At 37.5% G+C, this 20607-nt stretch overlaps 4 protein-coding genes across 4 annotated transcripts; all 4 read left to right on the top strand.

Annotated features, from left to right (window-relative positions):
• The first annotated feature begins 1802 nt into the window (after positions 1–1802).
• Positions 1803–4221, top strand: LOC121779244. Its single transcript, XM_042176561.1, has 3 exons — positions 1803–2506; positions 2586–3642; positions 4059–4221. The coding sequence occupies exons 1-3, from the start codon at positions 1840–1842 to the stop codon at positions 4219–4221; spliced, it is 1887 nt and encodes a 628-aa protein (XP_042032495.1). The 5' UTR covers positions 1803–1839.
• A 4027-nt stretch (positions 4222–8248) lies between these two features.
• LOC121778667 lies at positions 8249–10461 on the top strand. Its single transcript, XM_042176058.1, has 3 exons — positions 8249–8341; positions 8437–9126; positions 9198–10461. Exons 2-3 carry the CDS (start codon positions 8442–8444, stop codon positions 10331–10333), a joined length of 1821 nt encoding a protein of 606 aa, XP_042031992.1. The 5' UTR covers positions 8249–8341; positions 8437–8441; the 3' UTR covers positions 10334–10461.
• A 6709-nt stretch (positions 10462–17170) lies between these two features.
• LOC121778579 lies at positions 17171–19495 on the top strand. Its single transcript, XM_042175948.1, has 4 exons — positions 17171–17270; positions 17367–18038; positions 18110–18782; positions 18867–19495. The coding sequence occupies exons 2-4, from the start codon at positions 17372–17374 to the stop codon at positions 19270–19272; spliced, it is 1746 nt and encodes a 581-aa protein (XP_042031882.1). The 5' UTR covers positions 17171–17270; positions 17367–17371; the 3' UTR covers positions 19273–19495.
• Positions 19496–19874: 379 nt separating this feature from the next.
• Positions 19875–20598, top strand: LOC121779779 (probable myosin-binding protein 5). Its single transcript, XM_042177195.1, has one exon. The coding sequence runs from the start codon at positions 20248–20250 to the stop codon at positions 20575–20577; it is 330 nt and encodes a 109-aa protein (XP_042033129.1). The 5' UTR covers positions 19875–20247; the 3' UTR covers positions 20578–20598.
• Positions 20599–20607: the final 9 nt, after the last annotated feature.

Raw genomic sequence — 20607 nt, 5'->3', positions numbered from 1 at the left:
AAATTGGAAAGTTCATATTCTTATGGGACGGATGAAGTATTTAATATGTTATCAAATTAAATTAATTTAGGACCAAAAATATTAATACGCAAATCTTCGTTGTATTACAAAATTGGAAAATAGAATACAACGAGATGCAAATTTTACATAAAACTAAAAATAAAACTAAAAATAAAGCATCAGTGCCTATGCCTCTATGCCCAAATTTCTTCAATCATATCGTGCTTGTAGACGATTGTAAGCTTCTTTTTGGCGCATATCAACAAATGCCCGAAGACGCTCGGCATATCCGTGAGGGACACCCTGACGGTGGGACTCGCTAGTGACACCGCGGCTTGGGCCTGCAATGTGTTTAGCGAGGACGTCGCCGACGTCTTCACCTTCATCCTCCAGTATCATGTTATGCAATACGATAGCGGCGTAGATGATATTAGTGATATCACCTTCACAGAAGAACCGCGTCAGACCTTTGACCAATGCAAAACGCGATTGGAGCACACCGAAAGCTCTCTCCACATCCTTTCGCGCCGCCTCTTGCCATTAAGTAAAATAAGTCCTTTTCGGCTCAGTGGGACAACTGATCGTCATCACAAAAACGAGCTGAGTTGGGTATATGCCGTCCGCCAAGTAATACCCATTATGATACTAGTTGTTGTTGGCGGTGAATTCAACCAAGGGGCCTATTCCCTGGCATTGGTCGTTGAATAGAGGCGAGGACTGCAGGACATTTAGGTCGTTGTTCGACCAGCCACACCGAAGTACGCATGCCAAATCCATAGTCGTTGGTCGACAACGGCTTCCAGAATGATGGTTGGGTGTGTGCCCTTGAACCCGATCGTAAATTGGCCTCTCCAAGAGGTCGGACAGTCTTCCACTGTCAATGCATACAATCTATGCTTCCCAGCATACCCGGGAAGCCGTGCACCCTCCCCTGCAAATCGAGCAGGACAATCTTGCGCAGTCGGCTTCTACAGATAGGTGGAGCCGAAAGTCTGAATCACGCCTTAACAAAACTTCTTCAGACAATCGCGACCAGTGGTGTCGGCGACGTGAAGATATTCGTCGAACATGTCGGCACATCCTGCGTATGCCAACTGCCTAATTGCAGTTGTGCACTTGACTAGTCGTGACAGTCCAGGCTTGTCGGCGGCGTCCCAACTATGCTGGAAGTTCGGGTAACGCGCCGACAAACTGTTAACAATGGGCAAGAATAGGCCTTTCCGCATTCGGAAACGCCGACGGAAAACCGTCAGGCCCCATCGTGGGACCTCGACAAAGTCACTTGATGTTTACTCAACGTAAATGTAAAGAAAAGAGTCATTAATATCTTTAAAAATTTTATTTTTCATATACGTACAACTATATAAATTTAATAGTTTTCATTAGTAGATACCAAATCTAAGAAGCAAGCAATGGACTAATTAACCTCTTTTAGTACTATATAAATCTTTACTTAGTCAAAGATGCCAAATAATAATATTGCCATTCAATAAAGTCATATTATCGAATCCTTTTCTTTCACTATAGAATAAAGGTGCAGATCACTTTGTTGCTTAAAATTAAATACTCTTGTTATGCAACATATTTTGAATTTAGCTACAAGTTTTAGAACCTTTAGTCCTGTCTCCTGGCTTCAACTATCTTTTATAGTATTATATTGGATTTTATATATTTTTAATAAGACCTTTATGAAAAGGATACAATCCAGCTAGCTTGGCCAACTAACTACGTCAAGTATATATGCATCATTAATCCATCTAAGACATACATATATATATTTGAAGTTCTTGTCCAAAATTTAACACCTATCTCTTTTTCTTTGTTTGAATCATAGTTGGTATGGAGGGTGATAGACATTTCAGTCATCCTCATCCATTGATTTCTTTTCTAGATGAAATGGAGGCCGATGTTACTGATAACTTTCATTCTTGCAAAATTTGTGGTTTGCCAATTCTATTTGCTCCCTCCTACACTTGCACCATTGCCGCCTGCGATTTTTTTTTGCACGAATCATGTGCGCACAAATTCCGCAAAAAATTCATCCATCCTAGTCATGGCCGCCACATGCTTTGTCTCCGAGAAGGAAATAGTCACCATTTCAGTTACAAATGTGAGGATTGCAATTTGGAAATGCATCCTCTCTATGCAGTGGATGGTGTTGAGATCAAAAGCAAACACAAGAGCCATCCGTCTCACCCGCTCGTGGCTATTTGCAGAGAGACTTTGTCTCTTTGCGATGCCTGTGGAGAGATGCATGATGGTTTCTTCTTCTGCTGCCAACAATGTAATTTCTGGATTCATCAAGACTGCACAATACTGCCCTCTGCTCTCACTCTCCCCTCTCATCCTCTGCCTTTACTTCTCATATATTCTCCTTTTAGTATTCCATCTATTGTGTGCATAGTTTGCAGAATAACCCTTTTTCCCACCAATAATGCCATCTATTATTGTCCTAGTACACACATATTTTCTCATGTCAGATGTGGACTCGAGAAAATTCAATCCAGTACGTAAGGATCGTATCTAACTTCATATATTATGATAATAAAAATATCTACTATTAACTATGCATTCATTCATTGCAGAAACAAGACTGGAGTTGATCCAACTGCCGGACGATGAGTTTGACACATTTCCAAGTTTGGAGATCCGTACATACTCGCAGAGAAACCAAATAGATGATATTGGTGATGAAGATAGCAAGCGTGCAATTGAGATTTTGCACAAGCATCCTTTGATCCTAGTTGGTGATGAGGAAGAGGATCATAATTATAATTATAATTATAATTATAAAAAACTAGTGTGTGATATATGCATGCGAACCATTACTATTCCATATCAATTTTACAGATGCACTCAAGAAGGATGCTCTTTCCTTGCCCATAAAGTATGCGTTCAGCTTCTCTCCATTGTCAAGTTTGTGATTCCAGATGGTCACGGCAATGAAGTAGTTAAGGCACGACCTTGTTCGCACGTGGACGAATGGTTCTTCTGTTCAATATATTTCTGCATTTGCTGCTGTTTACCTAGCAGTGCACCTTGCTACAACCTTTCTTCGCCTGATGGTTCTTTTCCGGTGACGATTGATCTGCCGTGCACTGCTGCCCCATACATTATAAAGCACAGCTCACACAGCCAACACATTCTCTTTCGCACCTCCCGCCTTTGGATGGCCTTCCCCATCAGTTGTTGTTCCCGCGGTTCTACCCGTTTTGATGTCTATAAGTGCACCATGTGCAATTTCTACATTCATATAAGGTGCGCCTTACTACCAAAAAAGGTTTCATTTCGTAAATTCGATCAACATCCTCTTCATTTGATCACTGCTACTGGTAGTGATCATGACATCTGTGAGGTGTGTGAGGAAGGTATAGAGTGCAAGTATTGGTACTACCGATGTGCTAAATGTGACTACTCTTTCCACGTAAACTGCATTCCCTCGCTTGGCTATTTGTCCAAAGTCAAGTTCGGAGGCAAATTTAGTATTCCTTGCCACTCTCATCCTCTCACCCTCAAACGGATGCTTACTTTCGGAAGAAATGAGAGGTGTGGGTTTTGCGACCAAATCATTCCGGGATTGGTAGATCAAGCGGCTTTCTCATGCTCACAATGCGATTATTGGATTCATTTTTCTTGTGCAAGGTATTCATTCTTTATTTTTCATAATTGTTATTACACTGTTTTCTGGGAAATGGATAACCAGGAGGTGTATGATATTGGTGATTGTAAACCTACAAGATTAATTGATATGTATTGAAATTGTGTAGGAGGTGGATTTACTGTGTTTAAGAAACTGTACGCACTTGTTTGTATTGTGACTTTAATAAATTAATTACTTATTAAAGAGCTTGGTTGTTCGAAATTTGATTTGCCTATCTTGTTTTTATCTATTTGAAGAAAATATTTATTGGGACAAATACCATCAATATCGCGGCATACCAGAATAATTACTTTACTGATTGTGCATTAAAACCCTTGTCAAATACACCTTTATCTAATATTTTTGGACAAATGTAGTAATATCTATTAACTCTATATTCATTGATTGCGGAAACAAGGTTGGAGTTGATCCAACTGCCAGATGTCGAGTTTGACACATTTCCAAGTTTGGAGATTCGTACATACTCGCAGAGAAACAAAGCTGATAATATTGGTGATGAAGACAAGAAGCTTGCAATTGAGATTTTCCACAAGCATCCTTTGGTCCTAGCTAGCTGGTGATGATGAGGAGGATCATGATTATAAAAAACTAGTGTGTGATCTATACGTACAAACTATTACTATTCCATCTCGATTTTACAGATGCGCTCAACAAGGCGGGTACTCTTTCCTTGTCCATGAAGTCTGTACAAACCTCCCCATTATCAAGTTTGCATTTGCAACTCTTGCCGGTGAATGGATGGTAGAACCATGTCCAGACCCGGCTAAATGGTTCTTCAATTCAATATTTTACTGTAGATGGTGTTGTCTTCCTTGCAATGGAACTTGCTACTTCTTTCCTTGGGCTTATCTTCCTTTGCATGATATCCCCTTCATGGTTGATTTGTCGTGCATGGCTACCCCAAGCATATTAAAGCACAGCTCACACTACCAACACATTCTCTTTCACACCACCCGCCATTCAAAGGCCTTTCCCATCAGTTGTTGTTCCCGCGGCTCCATCATGTTTGATGTCAAGTGCACTCTGTGCAATTTCTAAATTCATATAAGGTGCACCATACTACAAAAAACGGTTCAATTTCTTAAATTCGATCAACATCCTCTTCATTTGATCACTGCCAGTACTAGTAATAGTAGTGGTAGTGATCATGACACATGCGAGGTGTGCGAGGAAGGTATAGAGTGCAAGTATTGGTTCTACCACTGTGCTAAATGTGACTACTCTTTTCACGTAAATTGCATTCCCTCGCTTGGCTATTTATCCAAAGTGTTTGGAGGTAAATTTAGTATTCCTTGCCACTCTCATCCTCTCACACTTAAAACGGATGCTTACTTTCGGAAGAAATGAGAAGTGTGAGTATTGCCAAAAAATCATTCCGGGATTGGTAGATCAAGTATCTTTCTCCTGTTCACAATGCGGTTATTGTATTCATTTTTCTTGTGCAAGGGATTCATTCACATCGTCTCATAATTGCAAATCCTTGGTTTTTGGGGAAATCGATTAACATGAGTTGTATGGTTTTGTTAAAGACTAAAGATTAATTGATAGTAGTATTATACTGTACGGGATGTAATCGAATGCAAACTCTAAATATCGTCCAAACTCCAAACTATGATTTGAACCGTTAGAAAATGTCAACAGATGACAAAATTATATCAACAAAAAATGTCAACACAATGTCAACGGTTGATGTTGTGTTGACATTTTCTGTTGATGTATTTTAATCATCTGTTAACATTTTCTAACGGTCTAGATCATAGTTTGGAGTTTGTACAATAGATAGGTTTGCATTTTATCACTACCCCTATACTGTATATTGTAATTGTGGATGAGATAGATTTGATGTGTATAAGAAACCGCAAGTACTTGTTATATTGTGACGAGGATAAGGTGTGCGTATTTAATGAATTACTTCCACCGTCCCCCAAATATCGTCCCACTTTTGATCCGGCACGAGTTTTAAGAAATGTAATGAAAATCGAGTTGAAAAAGTTAGCATGGGTTCTACTTGTATATATTAGTTTTATAATAAAATGTGAGTAGGTATGAGTTAGTGGAATATGGGGTCCACTACCAAAAATGGTAAAAAATGAAATGAGAAAAATTTTGTGAGACGGACGAAAATAGAAAAATGGGACAAACTTTCAGATACGGAGGGAGTAATTGTTATAGTAATGAGTTTGGGTTTGCCTAGTTTTTATGACAATAATATATATTGTGAGTTTAGATTATATCCTTTTCAATGCACTTTCTCCAATTTCTAGTTTTTTGTAAGTTAGATTATATTACTCCATATTTTATTGATTGTTGGTGGAACATATGTAAAAGTCTTGGACAATTTAATTCAAAGGTATTTGAAGACGAGTCACATTGATGATGTGACTTTCTTTTGTTCTCTTTCTCATTTTCCAAAATACACTAAAATTGAACAATTTTACGGTTATGAAAATGCAAATATACATTTGGCACACGGTTGGAGGAGATTCTTAACTTCATTTTGCATTTTCAAGCACGATTGGAGATGGTCTAAGGTACTGTCTCAAAATAACATCACGAATTTATTAAAACTTGGGAAAATCCGGAATTCGGCCATAATTCGTGTGTGACCAATAACCCACAATCTTCTAATCAAAATGCTGAATGATATGGAGCTATGGAAGATGTTAGCATCGGAAAAGCCCCAAAATGGGACATCTTCTGTTTAGAAACTCTTCTAAAAACAGAGGTAACAGAGCCCAAAAATAAAACAATTCTTGAGGTAGAAGAAGTAAAAATATTTATTTCCTAGATACGTGCAACTTTAGAAATTAAAATTTTGATTAGTATATACCTAATCTAGCTAACTAGCATATTTCTTGATTTTATAAAACTTTACTTGGTCAACAATGCCAAATAATACTATCGAATATTTGTTTGTTTAATATACTCGAGAATAAAGGTGCAAACTTTGTTACCTTAGAAAAGAATTACTCTTCGAATATAATTTGGGTTTGAGTACAAGTTTTTAGTACCTTACTCAGAATATTTTAGCAATAAATGTGAGAGTATTCTATAATGAGGTGAAAAAAGTAACATACCTTGATTACTGAATAATCAAATATGGACTCGGTTTTCGAAAGGAATGCAACATGGAATTTTTTTTAAAAATTACTCATACAATAAAAAATATATCAATGGCGTCGAAGTATAATTAAGACAACTGATTACAATCATTCTCATAACCTATTATATTTATACTCACCCACCCACATGATGACTTGAACTCCCGATTTATTGGATGGTACATAACTGAAGAAGTGTCTTGCTGCCAATTGAGTTGTGCCTTATCGTCTAATGCCCTGATAGCATTAATTTGTTGTATTTTCTTAAAAACATGACTTTAAAATGCATTGTTGATTTGAACAATATAAGTAACAAAGTGGATGTAGTGATATTGGATTGATATACTTGGGCGACTAACCAAGTCAAGTATATATCTACTGTACATGATTCATATATATATTCCAAGTTGTTGGCATGTCTTAACACATCACTCACAATCAATTGCAATACAAAGGATTCAAATCATTTGTATTCAAATCAGAGATCTCTAGTATCATATATTAACCTTTCTACTGCTTAGCCAACTTACACACTTTATAACATTTTTATAATTTTATGAAAAGGATATAAACCAGCTACCTCGACATCTGCTCAAGTACTGCTGGTAACAAAAATTTTCACTTTTTCAATCTGATATTATTTTAAATTCATTTTCTTCTTCCCTTTGTCATCCTTCACCTTATTTCTTTATTTCAATATTAGATTTAATTTTATGACACTAAATTTAAAATTTAGATTTTCAAATATTAATAAACTATTTTAATTAAAATTATTAATTTATGTATTCTTTCTCGACTCAAAGCTCTATATATAGAAATAAAACTATGTAGCCAGCTCACACACAACTTTTATAATAGAATATATTTGAAAATGATTTTATGCAGAGTTGTTTTGTGAGTTGACAAATAATAGAAAGTAGACATGATAGTGTGCACATTTTCGAAAATATGCTCAAGATATCTCAAAAAGGAAAATGAGTTGCTTTAAGAGGATAGTGAGTACAATTTTAATAGCAACATATATTCTCTGTTGAGCACAATAGTTGATTCCTACTGGCATTCACATTCTGAAAATAAACATTTCTTACATTATATATAATACAACCTTTATCATTTGTTAAGTGATTCGTATTTTTTTTTTACATTCCACCATAATTGTGTCATTTTATTTAATTTTAGGTAACAATCAACCTTTTTAATTCTTGTACTTTGTTCTCTCCATTTTATTTTACCACCTATATTATTCTTTTTGCACTTAGCTACCTAATTGTTTTCATAAACCATGGGCTAAAAAGAAATGCCTAATAAAGAATAAGGGTAATAAGTGTAGTACACATTCCCTTATCGTTGTAGTGATATCCAATTGATATTCTTAGCCGACTAACCAAGTCAAGTATATATACTCCAACTCCATCTAAAACATTCATATATATAATGGAAGTTGTTGGCATGTCTTAACACATCTTCTCCTCACTCACATTCAATTGCATAAATACATACACATTCAATTGCATGCATCACTGAAGAGGGAAATTATTCACAAGCATTTCCGCATTTCGTCGACTTCTCTTACCTTAGGGTTGGTATTTTTGAGTTAATCTCTTTAACTCGAAGTTGTTGTCACTTGTCAATGTTTTAACATAACCTCTCTCTCTCTGTTTTTTTGAATCACAGTTGGTATGGAGGGTGATAGGCATTTCAGTCATCCTCATCCATTGGCTTCCTTTGTAGATGAGATGGAAGCGGATGTTTCTGATAACTTTCATTCTTGCAAAATTTGTGGTTTGCCAATTCTATCTGCTCCTTCCTACACTTGCACCTTTGCTGCTTGTGATTTTTTTCTGCATGAATCATGTGCACACAAATTCCACCAAAAATTTATCCATCCCAATCATAGGCCGAGATATAATGATCACACGCTTCGTCTCGAAGAAGGAAGTCCCAATTTCACATACCAATGTGAGGATTGCAATAACCAAATGCATCCTCTGACTGCAGCTGCAGTGTTTGGTGTTGAGATAAAAAGCAAACACAAGAGCCATCCACCTCACCCGCTCGTGGCTCTTCGTAGGCAGATTTTGTCTCCGTGTGATTGCTGTGGGGAGAAACATGAAGGTTTCTTCTTCTCGTGCCATCTCTGTGATTTCTGGATTCATCAAGACTGCACCATACTGCCTACCACTCTCATTCTCTCCTCTGATCCTGAACCTTACCTTCTTGCTTATTCTATTCCTGTCCATGTCCGAAATATTGAGTGCATAGTTTGCGACAAACCCTTGCGTATGTCCCATAACGCCATCTACTTTTGCCCCCAAACTATGAGATTTTCTCATGTCAAATGTGGACTCCAGAAGATTCAATCCAGTACGTAAGGATCAATACGTATATAACTAATGCATTCGACTCATACTAATAATACTATACGTTCATTGCAGAAACAAGGCTAGAGTTGATCCAACTGCCCGACGATGAGTTGGACACATTTCCAAGTTTCGAGATCCTTACATACTCCCACAGAAACCATGCTCATAATATTGGTGATGAAGACAAGAAGCTTGCAATGGAGAATGTTCACAAGCATCCTTTGATTCTAGTTGGTGATGAGGAAGAGGATCATAATTATTATTATAAAAAACTAGTGTGTGATCTATGCACACAAACCATCACTATTCCATCTCAATTTTACAGATGCGCTCAACAAGGCTGCTCTTTTTTTGCCCATAAAGTCTGTGCAGACCTTCTACCCATTCTCAAGTTTGAGTTTCCAAATGATGTCCGCAACAATGCATGTAAGGGACAACCTTGTCCGTACCCGGACAAATGGTACTTCAGTTCAATATTTTTCTGTATTGTCTGCTTTCTTCCTAGCAATGCAGCTTGCTATCACTTTCCTGGTGATGATTTAGATTCCTTGATGATTGATCTGTCGTGCATGGCTGCCCCAAGCATTATAAAGCACAGCTCACACAGCCAATACCTTCTCTTTCGCACCTCCCGCCATTCGCGGGCCTACCCCCTCAGTTGTTGTTCCCGTGGCACCGTCTTTCATGATGTCTATAGGTGCACTAATTGCGATTTCTACATTCATATAAGGTGTGCCTTACTACCAAAAAGGGTTCACTTTCGTAAATTTGATCAACATCCTCTGCACTTGATCACTAGTAATAGTATTGGTAGTGATCAAGACATATGCGAGGTGTGTGAGGAAGGCATAGAGTGCAAGTATTGGTTCTACCACTGTGCAAAATGTGACTACTCTTTCCACGTAAACTGCATTCCCTCGCTTGGCTATTTGTCCAAAGTCAAGTTCGGAGGCAAACTTGATATTCCTTGTCACTCTCATCCTCTCACCCTTACACGGATGCTTGCCTACGGAAGAAATGAGAAGTGTGGGCATTGCCACAAAATCATTCCAGGATTGGTAGATCAAGCGGCTTTCTCATGCTCACAATGCGATTATTTGATTCATTTTTCTTGTGCAAGGGATTCATTCACATCCTCTCACAATTGTACATCCTCAGTTTTCGAGGAAGTCAATAAACCGGGGTGGTATGACATTGCTGAAGAATGAAGGTTAATTGATAGTGTATAATGTATATTGTAATTGTGGAGGAGATGGATTTACTGTGTTTAAGAACCTATGTACGTACTTGTTTATATTATGATGCGGGTGAGGTGTGTGTATTTAATGAATTTTATCCCTTCTTCTAAAATCTCTCTAAAAGAATCCATATTCTACCTACTGTCACTAATGGAACCAGCATAGGGCCAAACCCTCGCTCCAGCGGGGGCTTGCCTGGTGTCGGCCACCCATTTATACATAGGAGAGTTGAAGAGGTGGGAGGGGAAGGGAGAGAGAGAGAGCCGAGAAAGAAAGGGGAGGCCCGTTGGGTTAGTGTGATATTGTCAAAGTAATGTCCTTATAATTGAAAACGAGTTTGTTCTTATAAATAAAAGTTGCTTTCTGCGTCTCAAGTTACTTCATTTTTTTTTTGACAATCTATTGTGTTATGCTCATTCCTACTTGATTCTCTCTAGAGCCTTTACACATAAATTTTTTAAATCTCATGTCAAACTGAAATGCATTAATTAATTTGGAATAGAGCAAATACTTATTTGTGGCTAGTTATATTAGGCGACGTCGTGTAATAATCAAACCTTTCGTCAGCATAATTTCTCTTCTCCCAATTCAAAAATTATAAAATAGTTCAAAAATTATAAACGATTTTTAACAAATTTGCTATATATAACACAAAAATATTTAATGAAGATTACTCGATCCTATACCCTACAAATGCTCCCTAACCTAAATTTAGAATGTCCTTTCCACGACTGACCGTTAAATCAGTTATTTCCACCATAAAAAAACACCAAAACTCCCTTCTCCGAACAACTGTCCAAACTCAGGCATCACATCGAGAGAGAGAGACTAGTGACTAGATCTGAGTCCTGCTCTCATCAGTTCGACTCATGAATCATGATCCTATAAACTAATATTTCTCTAAAAAAGCTTTTCATTAATTCACTAAAACAAAATGCAGATCGAGCTGGTGACGTGGCTCCTCGAACAGCCTCTCGAGTCCTTCCCCGACGCCCTCCGCACCGCGATCCTCGAGTGGGTCATTGATACGATCATATCTCTTATGATCTTCCAATTATTGAGTTTTCCTTTATTCACCATATCTTTCCCATATTTGTTTAGATATTTGTTTCTTGTTCATTAAGTTAGGGTATTAGTATTCTAGTATTATAAATAGGAGAGATTATATCATTGTATAAATCAATGAATCAATGAATTACATATTTTCCCTAAGCTTGTCTTGAGTATAAGTATAATTTTCGTTCCTTATTTGCTGCCCAACGGAGAACGTCCGAGAACCGGCAAATCGTGAGCTTTCCTTCGAGCACGTTGAAGGTTTGGTCACAGCAACTCGCGCGAAGATCGCAATCTGGTCACGTTATGGAGGATGTCCGTAACAGCTGGTACTTTCATTCCGTGCTCATCCTCCGTCTCCATTCATCCATATCCCCCAAACAAATCACCAATATAAAAAAAAAAAGTCAGCCTCATCACCACCATCTCTACCACACCCACGCTTCAGTCCGTCGACATGTCATACGACTACGCCGGCTACCGCCGTCGTCAATACAACTTCCCTCAGGCCACACAGCCATTCCGTCCCTACCAGCCGGTCCAACCTCGCCGTGTAACCTGTTGGGACCCTCCGAGCAGCCGGGTGGAGGTACTCCGTCCGCCGTCGTGGCCTGATCCAGAATCACCCTACGTCTCACACCACTTGGATCCACCCGATCCGTCGCGTCGCTTGTCGGCGATGACCCGCCGCGGGGATGGTCAATCGGGGCTGTCCATGAGCGATAATTCGGAAGGCAGCAATCCGCCACGCGCCTTCCAGGGATCGAGCGAGATTCTCTCCACCGGGCTGGAGAAGATCATGGCCCGATTTGACAAATTAGAGTCCAGGCTGGAATCGCGATGTGAAGAAATCGATCTCCGTGTGAAAAATTTGCATGCGTCAAAAGCAGCGTATAGACTACAATCCTCTGCGGATTTCGATTCGGGAGCGCCTAGGCGTCGTCCAACTGGCTGGGCTCCGCCCTTCGAAACTTCCAGTCACCGTGTTGGAGAAACTCGTGCTCCTCCGCTGCCGGAACCACTGCTATACCGGTCATGGCAGCCCTCTTGTTGGGAACCACCGCCTCACCGTGCATCGCAAGGATACTCGGATTATGATCAGCCACCACCGTGTCTGCCTAGTTGTTGGGATACACCCAGGCGACAAACCGATCACTTCCGGTAGCAGCGCAGCCCACACCCGAGCACACAACCTTGGCACCCTGAAATCATGGGGTTTGAAGAAAAGATGGAGGAATTTGATCAAGTATCAGAAAAAACAGAGGAATATGATCAAGCATCAGTGAAAACAGAGGATTTTGAACAAGAGTCAAACTTCTCCTCGCCCTTTTACTTTAAATTGTTGAATCCTTCTTTCTCTTTTAATCAAGAGAGTTCATTAGAAATGGAAAAGATTGTTTCTTTGGAAGGTGTTTGTGGCGAAAAAGAAGAGGAGGATTTTCGAGCGGAAGGGAAGATGGTGGATGAAGAATTTTGCTATGAAATCGAATTGATTCCCGACAGCCATTCTTCAAGCCTTGATCGAGAATCGGATGCTCATTAGGAAATGGAAAAAAATTATTCCTCGAACTGGATGGGTAGTTTTCTTGATGAGGCTGATGAATCAAAATCATCTCTATTAGATGATGATAATCATGAAAATAAGGCCACTTTTGATGAGGAGGAGTTCATAGAGATGGAGCCTCAATCGGTGAAGCTAATATTAAAGTCTAAAGATTTGGGTAAGAAAGGAGATGGTTCGTACACGAGTTTGCCATTAATGGCTTGTATCTATATGGATTTGAATGTAGGTGATGTTACAAGTATGATTCATCGACCAACATCGCTCGACACCGATGCTAGGTTGATTCCTCCGCGAAATAACAAGCCGTGTTTGCGCATTCAGGGATGTGTGGCAGAGCTTTCCATTTTAGCATTGAATTTGGATGACCACATCAGTCCGCCTTTGTTGATTTTTTATGGAGGTCATGAAGAGGGACGCTCAGCTGTTCGGTGTGTGTTTGATCCAGGAGGAGATGTCTCGCCAAAGTCGGCTTTCAACTCTCTTTATTGCTTCGTGGTTCCCACCTTGAGGACAAGGTGGATTTCAACCGTGGGGGAGTTGATACGATCATATCTCTTATGATCTTCCAATTATTGAGTTTTCCTTTATTCACCAAATATTTTCCATATTTGTTTAGATATTTGTTTCTTTTTCATTAAGTTAGGGTATTAGTATTCTAGTATTATAAATAGGAGAGATTATATCATTGTATAAATCAATCAATCAATGAATCAATGAATTGCATATTTTCCCTAAACTTGTCTTGAGTATCAAGTATAATTTTCGTTCCTTATTTGCTGCCCAACGGAGAACGTCCGAGAACCGGCAAATCGTGAGCTTTCCTTCGAGCAGGTCGAAGGTTTGGTCACAGCAACTCGCGCGAAGATCACCATCCGGTCACGTTACGCAGTGACGGATCTAGTTAAGAACAAGGGGGTACGAATGTACCCCCAAAATGGCAAATAGCCTAGTGGTAAAATGCGGATTTGCTACAGCATAGACCCAGGTTCGAATCCTCCCAAGTGCATTTTTCGCTATTCTGCCTTCATTTTTCGTTATTCTGCCTTGAAGTTCTGTTTTCGTGAACTGTTTACAATTGTTCCTTATGATTGAATACTCAAATAATTTATTATTTGTTCTCTAATTTGTTTTATATCAATAAAGTATATTAATTGGATATAATCTTTATTATTTTGAATTTTTAATTATGCTCATATTTGGAATCATATAGACAATATTATGTGTTTTGTTTTAGTTAAAATATTTAATTTTTTAAAACTAAAATATAGGGTGTGTTATATAAATATCTTACCAATTTCTTACTTACCAATTTTTCATTAAAATATGTGTATTTCTATTGTTATTAATAGTAATTAAAGACAATAATTCTTTAACTTTTTTTACTTTGCCATATACGTACAACTTTAGAGATTAAAAATCCATTAGTAGATATCAAATCCTTGAAGCAAGCTAATAGACTAAATAACATATACTAATTGTAAAGAGAAAAGTCATTAATATCTTTATATTTTTTATTTGCAATATATACAACTTTAGAAATCAAAGTAATTAAAGACAATAATTCTTTTAACTTTTTTTACTTTGCCATATACGTACAACTTTAGAGATTAAAAATCCATTAGTAGATATCAAATCCTTGAAGCAAGCTAATAGACTAAATAGCATATACTAATTGTAAAGAGAAAAGTCATTAATATCTTTATATTTTTTATTTGCAATATATACAACTTTAGAAATCAAAGTAATTAAAGACAATAATTCTTTTAACTTTTTTTACTTTGCCATATACGTACAACTTTAGAGATTAAAAATCCATTAGTAGATATCAAATCCTTGAAGCAAGCTAATAGACTAAGTAACATATACTCACTAATTGTAAAGAGAAAAGTCATTAATAACTTTATATATTTTTATTTGCAATATATTACAACTTTAGAAATTAAAAATTCATTAATAGATACCAAATCCATGAAGCAAGCAAATAGACTAATTAACATCTTTTAGTAGCATAAATCATTACTTAGTCGATGGTTCCATATAATAGTATATATTGTTATTTGTTACTATGATATTATCGAATTCTTGTCTTTCACTCAAGAATAAAGGGGCAGACTTTCTTGTATAATAGTTTTTAATCTTTTTAATTATTATTGAAATTTGTATAATATTTTTATTTATTTATTTTAGATGAGTAAATAAATTAAATTTAAAGGTTGCAATACAAAGGATTCAAATAAGAGATCTTTAGTCTCATATATTAACATTTCTACTGCTTACCCAACTTACACACTTTATAACATTTTTATAATTTTATGAAAAGGATATAAACCAGCTACCTCGACATCTGCTTAAGTACCACTAGTAACAAAAATTTCAATATTTTATGAAACTTGTATATACTATATAGCTACAAATGTGAGAGTATTTTATTGAGGATCAAATATTTAGGTGGATATCCACATCTTATTTGATTACAGAAAAATTTAATAAGTGACGTCAGATACGACTTTTGAAAAGAAACAAATTAACACATTATTGTCTTTTTATAAATTTACTCAAATCAATTATACTAACTCCGTCCTTAAAAAATAAATTAACTCCGTCCTTAAAAAACAAAATAAACTTGCAAATGATAGTATGAGTTTTAATATGCAATCAATTAAGTAAGAGTCCTAAAAAAACAAAATAAACTTGTAAATGATAGTACGAGTTTTAATATGCAATTAATTAAGTAAGAGAGATGTGAAAAAGTAAAAGAAGAAGAAAGAAAAAGATAGTGAAATAGTATTAGTTAGTGGATTTGTAGGGTCCACATTATTAGTAGCTTATAATTGGTTAATATCTTTCATATTTAAGTTTGGTCTAATTTCGAGAAACGGCTCAAAAGAGTAACATTAGTCTGTTTTTTTAAGAATAAGGGAGTGTAAAATATATCTACAACATCGGAGTACAAACTATATTATACTAAGAGACTTATATTACGAGTCTTAGACCTATTAGATGACAAAACATAGACATAATAGTGTACAACTTGTGAGTATATTGAAGACATTTAATTCATACGATAATTCTTGACCAATGTAACAATATCCACTTGGTTACACGGGGACTAAAACCTAGAAAGAATGAATATTTTATGAATTAGTCCAGTGATAGAATAGTTGATGCTAAAACTAAAAGTCTTAGGTTGGAATATGTAGAGCGACAAAAATGGTCCCTGAACTATGAGTTTATTTCGTCAATTGTCCTCAGACTTTAAAAATATCTACAGTAGTCTCTGGACTAAGGGTTTATTTCAAAATCAGTCATTTTGCATTTTTTTCACCCGGAAATGCCCTTTTGGGGACTGGGTAATTTCGTCTTTACAGAATTTTCACTTTCTCAATCTGATATTATTTTAAATTCATTTTCTTCTTCCCTTTGTCATCCTTCACTTTATCTCTTTATTTCAATATCAGATTTAATTTTATGACATTATATTTAAAATTTAGATTTTCAAATATTAATAAACTATTTTAATTAAAATTATTAATTTATGTATTCTTTCTCTACTCAAAGCTCTATATATAGAAATAAAACTATGTAGCCAGCTCACACAAAATTTTTATAATAGAATATATTTGAAAATGATTTTATGCAGAGTTGTTTTGTGAGTTGACAAATAATAAAAATAGACATGATAGTGTGCACATTTTCGAAAATATGCTCAAGATATCTCAAAAAGGAAAATGAGCTGCTTTAAGAGGATAGTGAGTACAATTTAATAGTAACATATATTCTCTGTTGAGCACAATAGTTGATTCCTACTGGCATTCACATTCTGAAAATGACACATTTCTTACATTATATATAATACAACCTCTATTCTTTTTTTTTACATTCCACCGTAACTGTGTCATTTTATTTAATTTTAGGCAACAATCAACCTTTTTAATTCTTGTACTTTATTCTTTCCATTTTATTTTACCACCTATATTATTCTTTTTGCACTAGCTACCTAATTGTTTTCATAAATCATGGGCTAAAAAGAAAAGCCTAATAAAGAATAAGGGTAATAAGTGTAGTAAACATTCCCTTATCGTTGTAGTGATATTCAATTGATATTCTTAGCCTACTAGCCAAGTCAAGTATATATACTCCAACTCCATCTAAAACATTCATGTATATATAATGGAAGTTGTTGGCATGTCTTAACACATCTTCTCCTCACTCACATTCAATTGCATGCATCACTGAAGAGGGAAATTATTCACAAGCATTTCCGCATTTCGTCGACTGCTCTTACCTTAGGTTGGTATTTTGAGTTAATCTCTTTTACTCGAAGTTTTTGTCACTTGTCAATGTTTTAACAGCACCTCTCTCTCTGTGTGTTTTTTTGAATCACAGTTGGTATGGAGGGTGATAGGCATTTCAGTCATCCTCATCCAATGACTTCCTTTGTAGTAGATGAGATGGAAGCTGATAACTATCATTCTTGCAAAATTTGTGGTTTGCCAATTCTATCTGCTCCCTCCTACACTTGCACCATTGCTGCTTGTGATTTTTTTCTGCACGAATCATGTGCGCATAAATTCCAACAAAAAACTATCCATCCCAATCATAAGCCGCGACATAAAGTCCACACCCTTTGTCTCCAAGAAGGAAGTCCCAATTTCACATACAAATGTGAGGATTGCGATTTTGAAATGCATCCTTTGGCAGCAGTGGATGGTGTTGAGATCATAACCAAACACAAGAGCCATCCACCTCACCCGCTCGTGGCTCACTGTAGAGATATTTTGTCTTTGTGCGATGCCTGTGGGGAGCGACATGATGGTTTCTTCTTCTCGTGCCAACTCTGTAATTTCTGGATTCATCAAGCCTGCACCATACTGCCTACCGCTCTCATTCTCTCCTCTGATCCTGAACCCTACCTTCTTGCTTATTCTATTACTGTCCGAATGATTGAGTGCATAGTTTGTGACAAACCCTTGCTTCTTTCCCATAACGCCATCTATTTTTGCCCCCAAACTGTGAGATTTTCTCATGTCAAATGTGGACTCCAGAAGATTCAATCCAGTACGTAAGGATCAATACGTGTATAACTAATGCAGTCGACTCATACTAATAATACTATACCTTCATTGCAGAAACAAGGCTAGAGTTGATCCAACTGCCACACGACGACTTGGACACATTTCCAAGTTTGGAGATCCGTACATACTCCCACAGAAACCAAGCTCATAATATTGGTGATGAAGACAAGAAGCTTGCAATGGAGAATTTTCACAAGCATCCTTTAATGCTAGTTGGTGACGAGGAAGAGGATCATACTTATAAGTATAATCACAAACTAGTTCTAGTGTGTGATATATGCACACAAACCATTACTATTCCATCTCCATTTTACAGATGCGCTCAACAAACTGGTGGCTGCTCTTTTTATGCCCATAAAGTCTGTGCAGACCTTCTCCCCGTTCTCAAGTTTGAGATTCCAAATGATGAGAGCAACAAAGCATTTAAGGCACAACCTTGTCTGTACCCGGACAAATGGTTCTTCAGTTCAATATTTTTCTGTGTTTTCTGCTCTCTTCCTAGCAATGCAGCTTGCTATCACTTTCCTGATGATGATTTAGGTGTCTTGATGGTTGATCTGTCGTGCATGGCTGCCCCAAGCATTATAAAGCACAGCTCACACAGCCAATACCTTCTCTTTCGCACCACCCGCCATTCGAGGGCCTACCCCCTCAGTTGTTGTTCCCGCGGCTCCTTCATTCATGATGTTTATAGGTGCACTAACTGCGATTTCTACATTCATATAAGGTGCGCCTTACTACCAAAAAGGGTTCACTTTCGTAAATTTGATCAACATCCTCTGCATTTGATCACTAGTAATAGTATTGGTAGTGATCAAGACATATGCGAGGTGTGTGAGGAAGGAATAGAGTGCAAGTATTGGTTCTACCACTGTGCAAAATGTGACTACTCTTTCCACGTAAACTGCATTCCCTCGCTTGGCTATTTGTCCAAAGTCAAGTTCGGAGGCAAATTTGATATTCCTTGTCACTCTCATCCTCTCACCCTTACACGGATGCTTGCCTACGGAAGAAATGAGAAGTGTGGGCATTGCCACAAAATCATTCCAGGATTGGTAGATCAAGCGGCTTTCTCATGCTCACAATGCGATTATTGGATTCATTTTTCTTGTGCAAGGGATTCATTCACATCCTCTCACAATTGTAGATCCTTAGTTTTCGAGGAATTCAATATACCGGGGTGGTATGATATTTTGTTGAAGATTGAAGATTATTAATTGATAGTGTATAATGTATATTGTAATTGTGGAGGAGATGGATTTACTGTGTTTAAGAACCTACGTACGTACTTGTTTATATTATGATGCGGGTGATGTGTGTGTATTTTAATGAATTTGGTCCCTTTTTCTAAAATCTCTCAAAGAATATCCTATTCTGCCTACTGTCACTAATGGAACCAGCATATGGCCAAACCCTCGCTCCAGCGGGGGCTTGTCTGGTGTCGGCCACCCATTTATACATAGGAGAGTTGAAGAGGTGGGAGGGGAAGGGAGAGAGAGCCCAGAAAGAAAGGGGAGGTCCGTTGGGTTAGTGTGATATTGTCAAAGTAATGTTCTTATAATTGAAAACGAGTCTGTTCTTATAAATAAAAGTTATACTTTCTGCGTCTCAAGTTACTTCATATTTTTTTTTGACAATCTCTTATGTTACTTGATTCTCTCTAGAGCCTTTACACATAAACATAAATTTTTTAAATCTCATGCCAAACAGAAATGCATTAATTAATTTGGAACATAGCAAATACTTATTTGTAGCTAGTTATATTAGGCGACGTCGTGTAATAATCAAACCTTTCGTCAACATAATTTATCTTCTCCCAATTCAAAAATTATAAACGATTTTCAACAAATTTGCTATATATAACACAAAAATATTTAATGAAGATTACTCGATCCTATACCCTACAAATGCTCCCTAACCTAAATTTAGAATGTCCTTTCCACGACTGACCGTTAAATCAGTTATTTCCACCATAAAAAAACACCAAAACTCCCATCTCCGAACAACTGTCCAAACCCAGGCATCACATCGAGAGAGACAGAGAGAGAGAGAGAGAGCAAAAGGGGAAAGGTAGAGAGAGAGAGACTAGTCACTAGATCTGAGTCCTGCTCTCATCAGTTCGACTCATGAATCATGATCCTATCAAACTAATATTTCTCTAAAAAAGTTTTTCATTAATTCACTGAAACAAAATGCCGATTGAGCTGGTGAAGTGGCTCCTCGAACAGCCTCTCGAGTCCTTCCCCGACGCCCTCCGCACCGCGATCCTCGAGTGGGTCATGATCGTCCTCCTCTTCGTCGACGGCCTCCTCGCCTTCTTCTCCAATGAGTTCGCCCGCCTCTTCGGCCTCCGCACCCCCTGCCTCCTCTGCACCCGCATCGACCACGTCCTCGTCTACCGCACCGCTAGCTTCTACTACAACGACTCCATCTGCGACATCCACAAGCGCGACGTGTCATCGCTCGGGTACTGCAGCGTCCACCAGAAGCTCTCCGATATCCGATCCATGTGCCAGGTTTGATACAGATAGATCAAATAAAATCCTAATAGA

Source organism: Salvia splendens, chromosome 19, assembly GCF_004379255.2.
Source record: "Salvia splendens isolate huo1 chromosome 19, SspV2, whole genome shotgun sequence".
Taxonomy (NCBI): Eukaryota; Viridiplantae; Streptophyta; class Magnoliopsida; order Lamiales; family Lamiaceae; genus Salvia; species Salvia splendens.
Note: the sequence above shows the minus strand (reverse complement) of the source record. Positions and strands in the feature narration are given on the sequence as shown.

Coding starts and splice junctions, on each gene's coding strand:
- LOC121779244 (XM_042176561.1), top strand. CDS start 1,840: ATGGAGGGTGATAGACATTTCAGTCATCCTCATCCATTGATTTCTTTT. Junction 2,507..2,585: donor ACTCGAGAAAATTCAATCCA/GTACGTAAGGAT, acceptor CATTCATTGCAG/AAACAAGACTGGAGTTGATC. Junction 3,643..4,058: donor ATTCATTTTTCTTGTGCAAG/GTATTCATTCTT, acceptor TGCGGAAACAAG/GTTGGAGTTGATCCAACTGC.
- LOC121778667 (XM_042176058.1), top strand. CDS start 8,442: ATGGAGGGTGATAGGCATTTCAGTCATCCTCATCCATTGGCTTCCTTT. Junction 9,127..9,197: donor ACTCCAGAAGATTCAATCCA/GTACGTAAGGAT, acceptor CGTTCATTGCAG/AAACAAGGCTAGAGTTGATC.
- LOC121778579 (XM_042175948.1), top strand. CDS start 17,372: ATGGAGGGTGATAGGCATTTCAGTCATCCTCATCCAATGACTTCCTTT. Junction 18,039..18,109: donor ACTCCAGAAGATTCAATCCA/GTACGTAAGGAT, acceptor CCTTCATTGCAG/AAACAAGGCTAGAGTTGATC. Junction 18,783..18,866: donor GATTTCTACATTCATATAAG/GTGCGCCTTACT, acceptor TAGTATTGGTAG/TGATCAAGACATATGCGAGG.
- LOC121779779 (XM_042177195.1), top strand. CDS start 20,248: ATGCCGATTGAGCTGGTGAAGTGGCTCCTCGAACAGCCTCTCGAGTCC.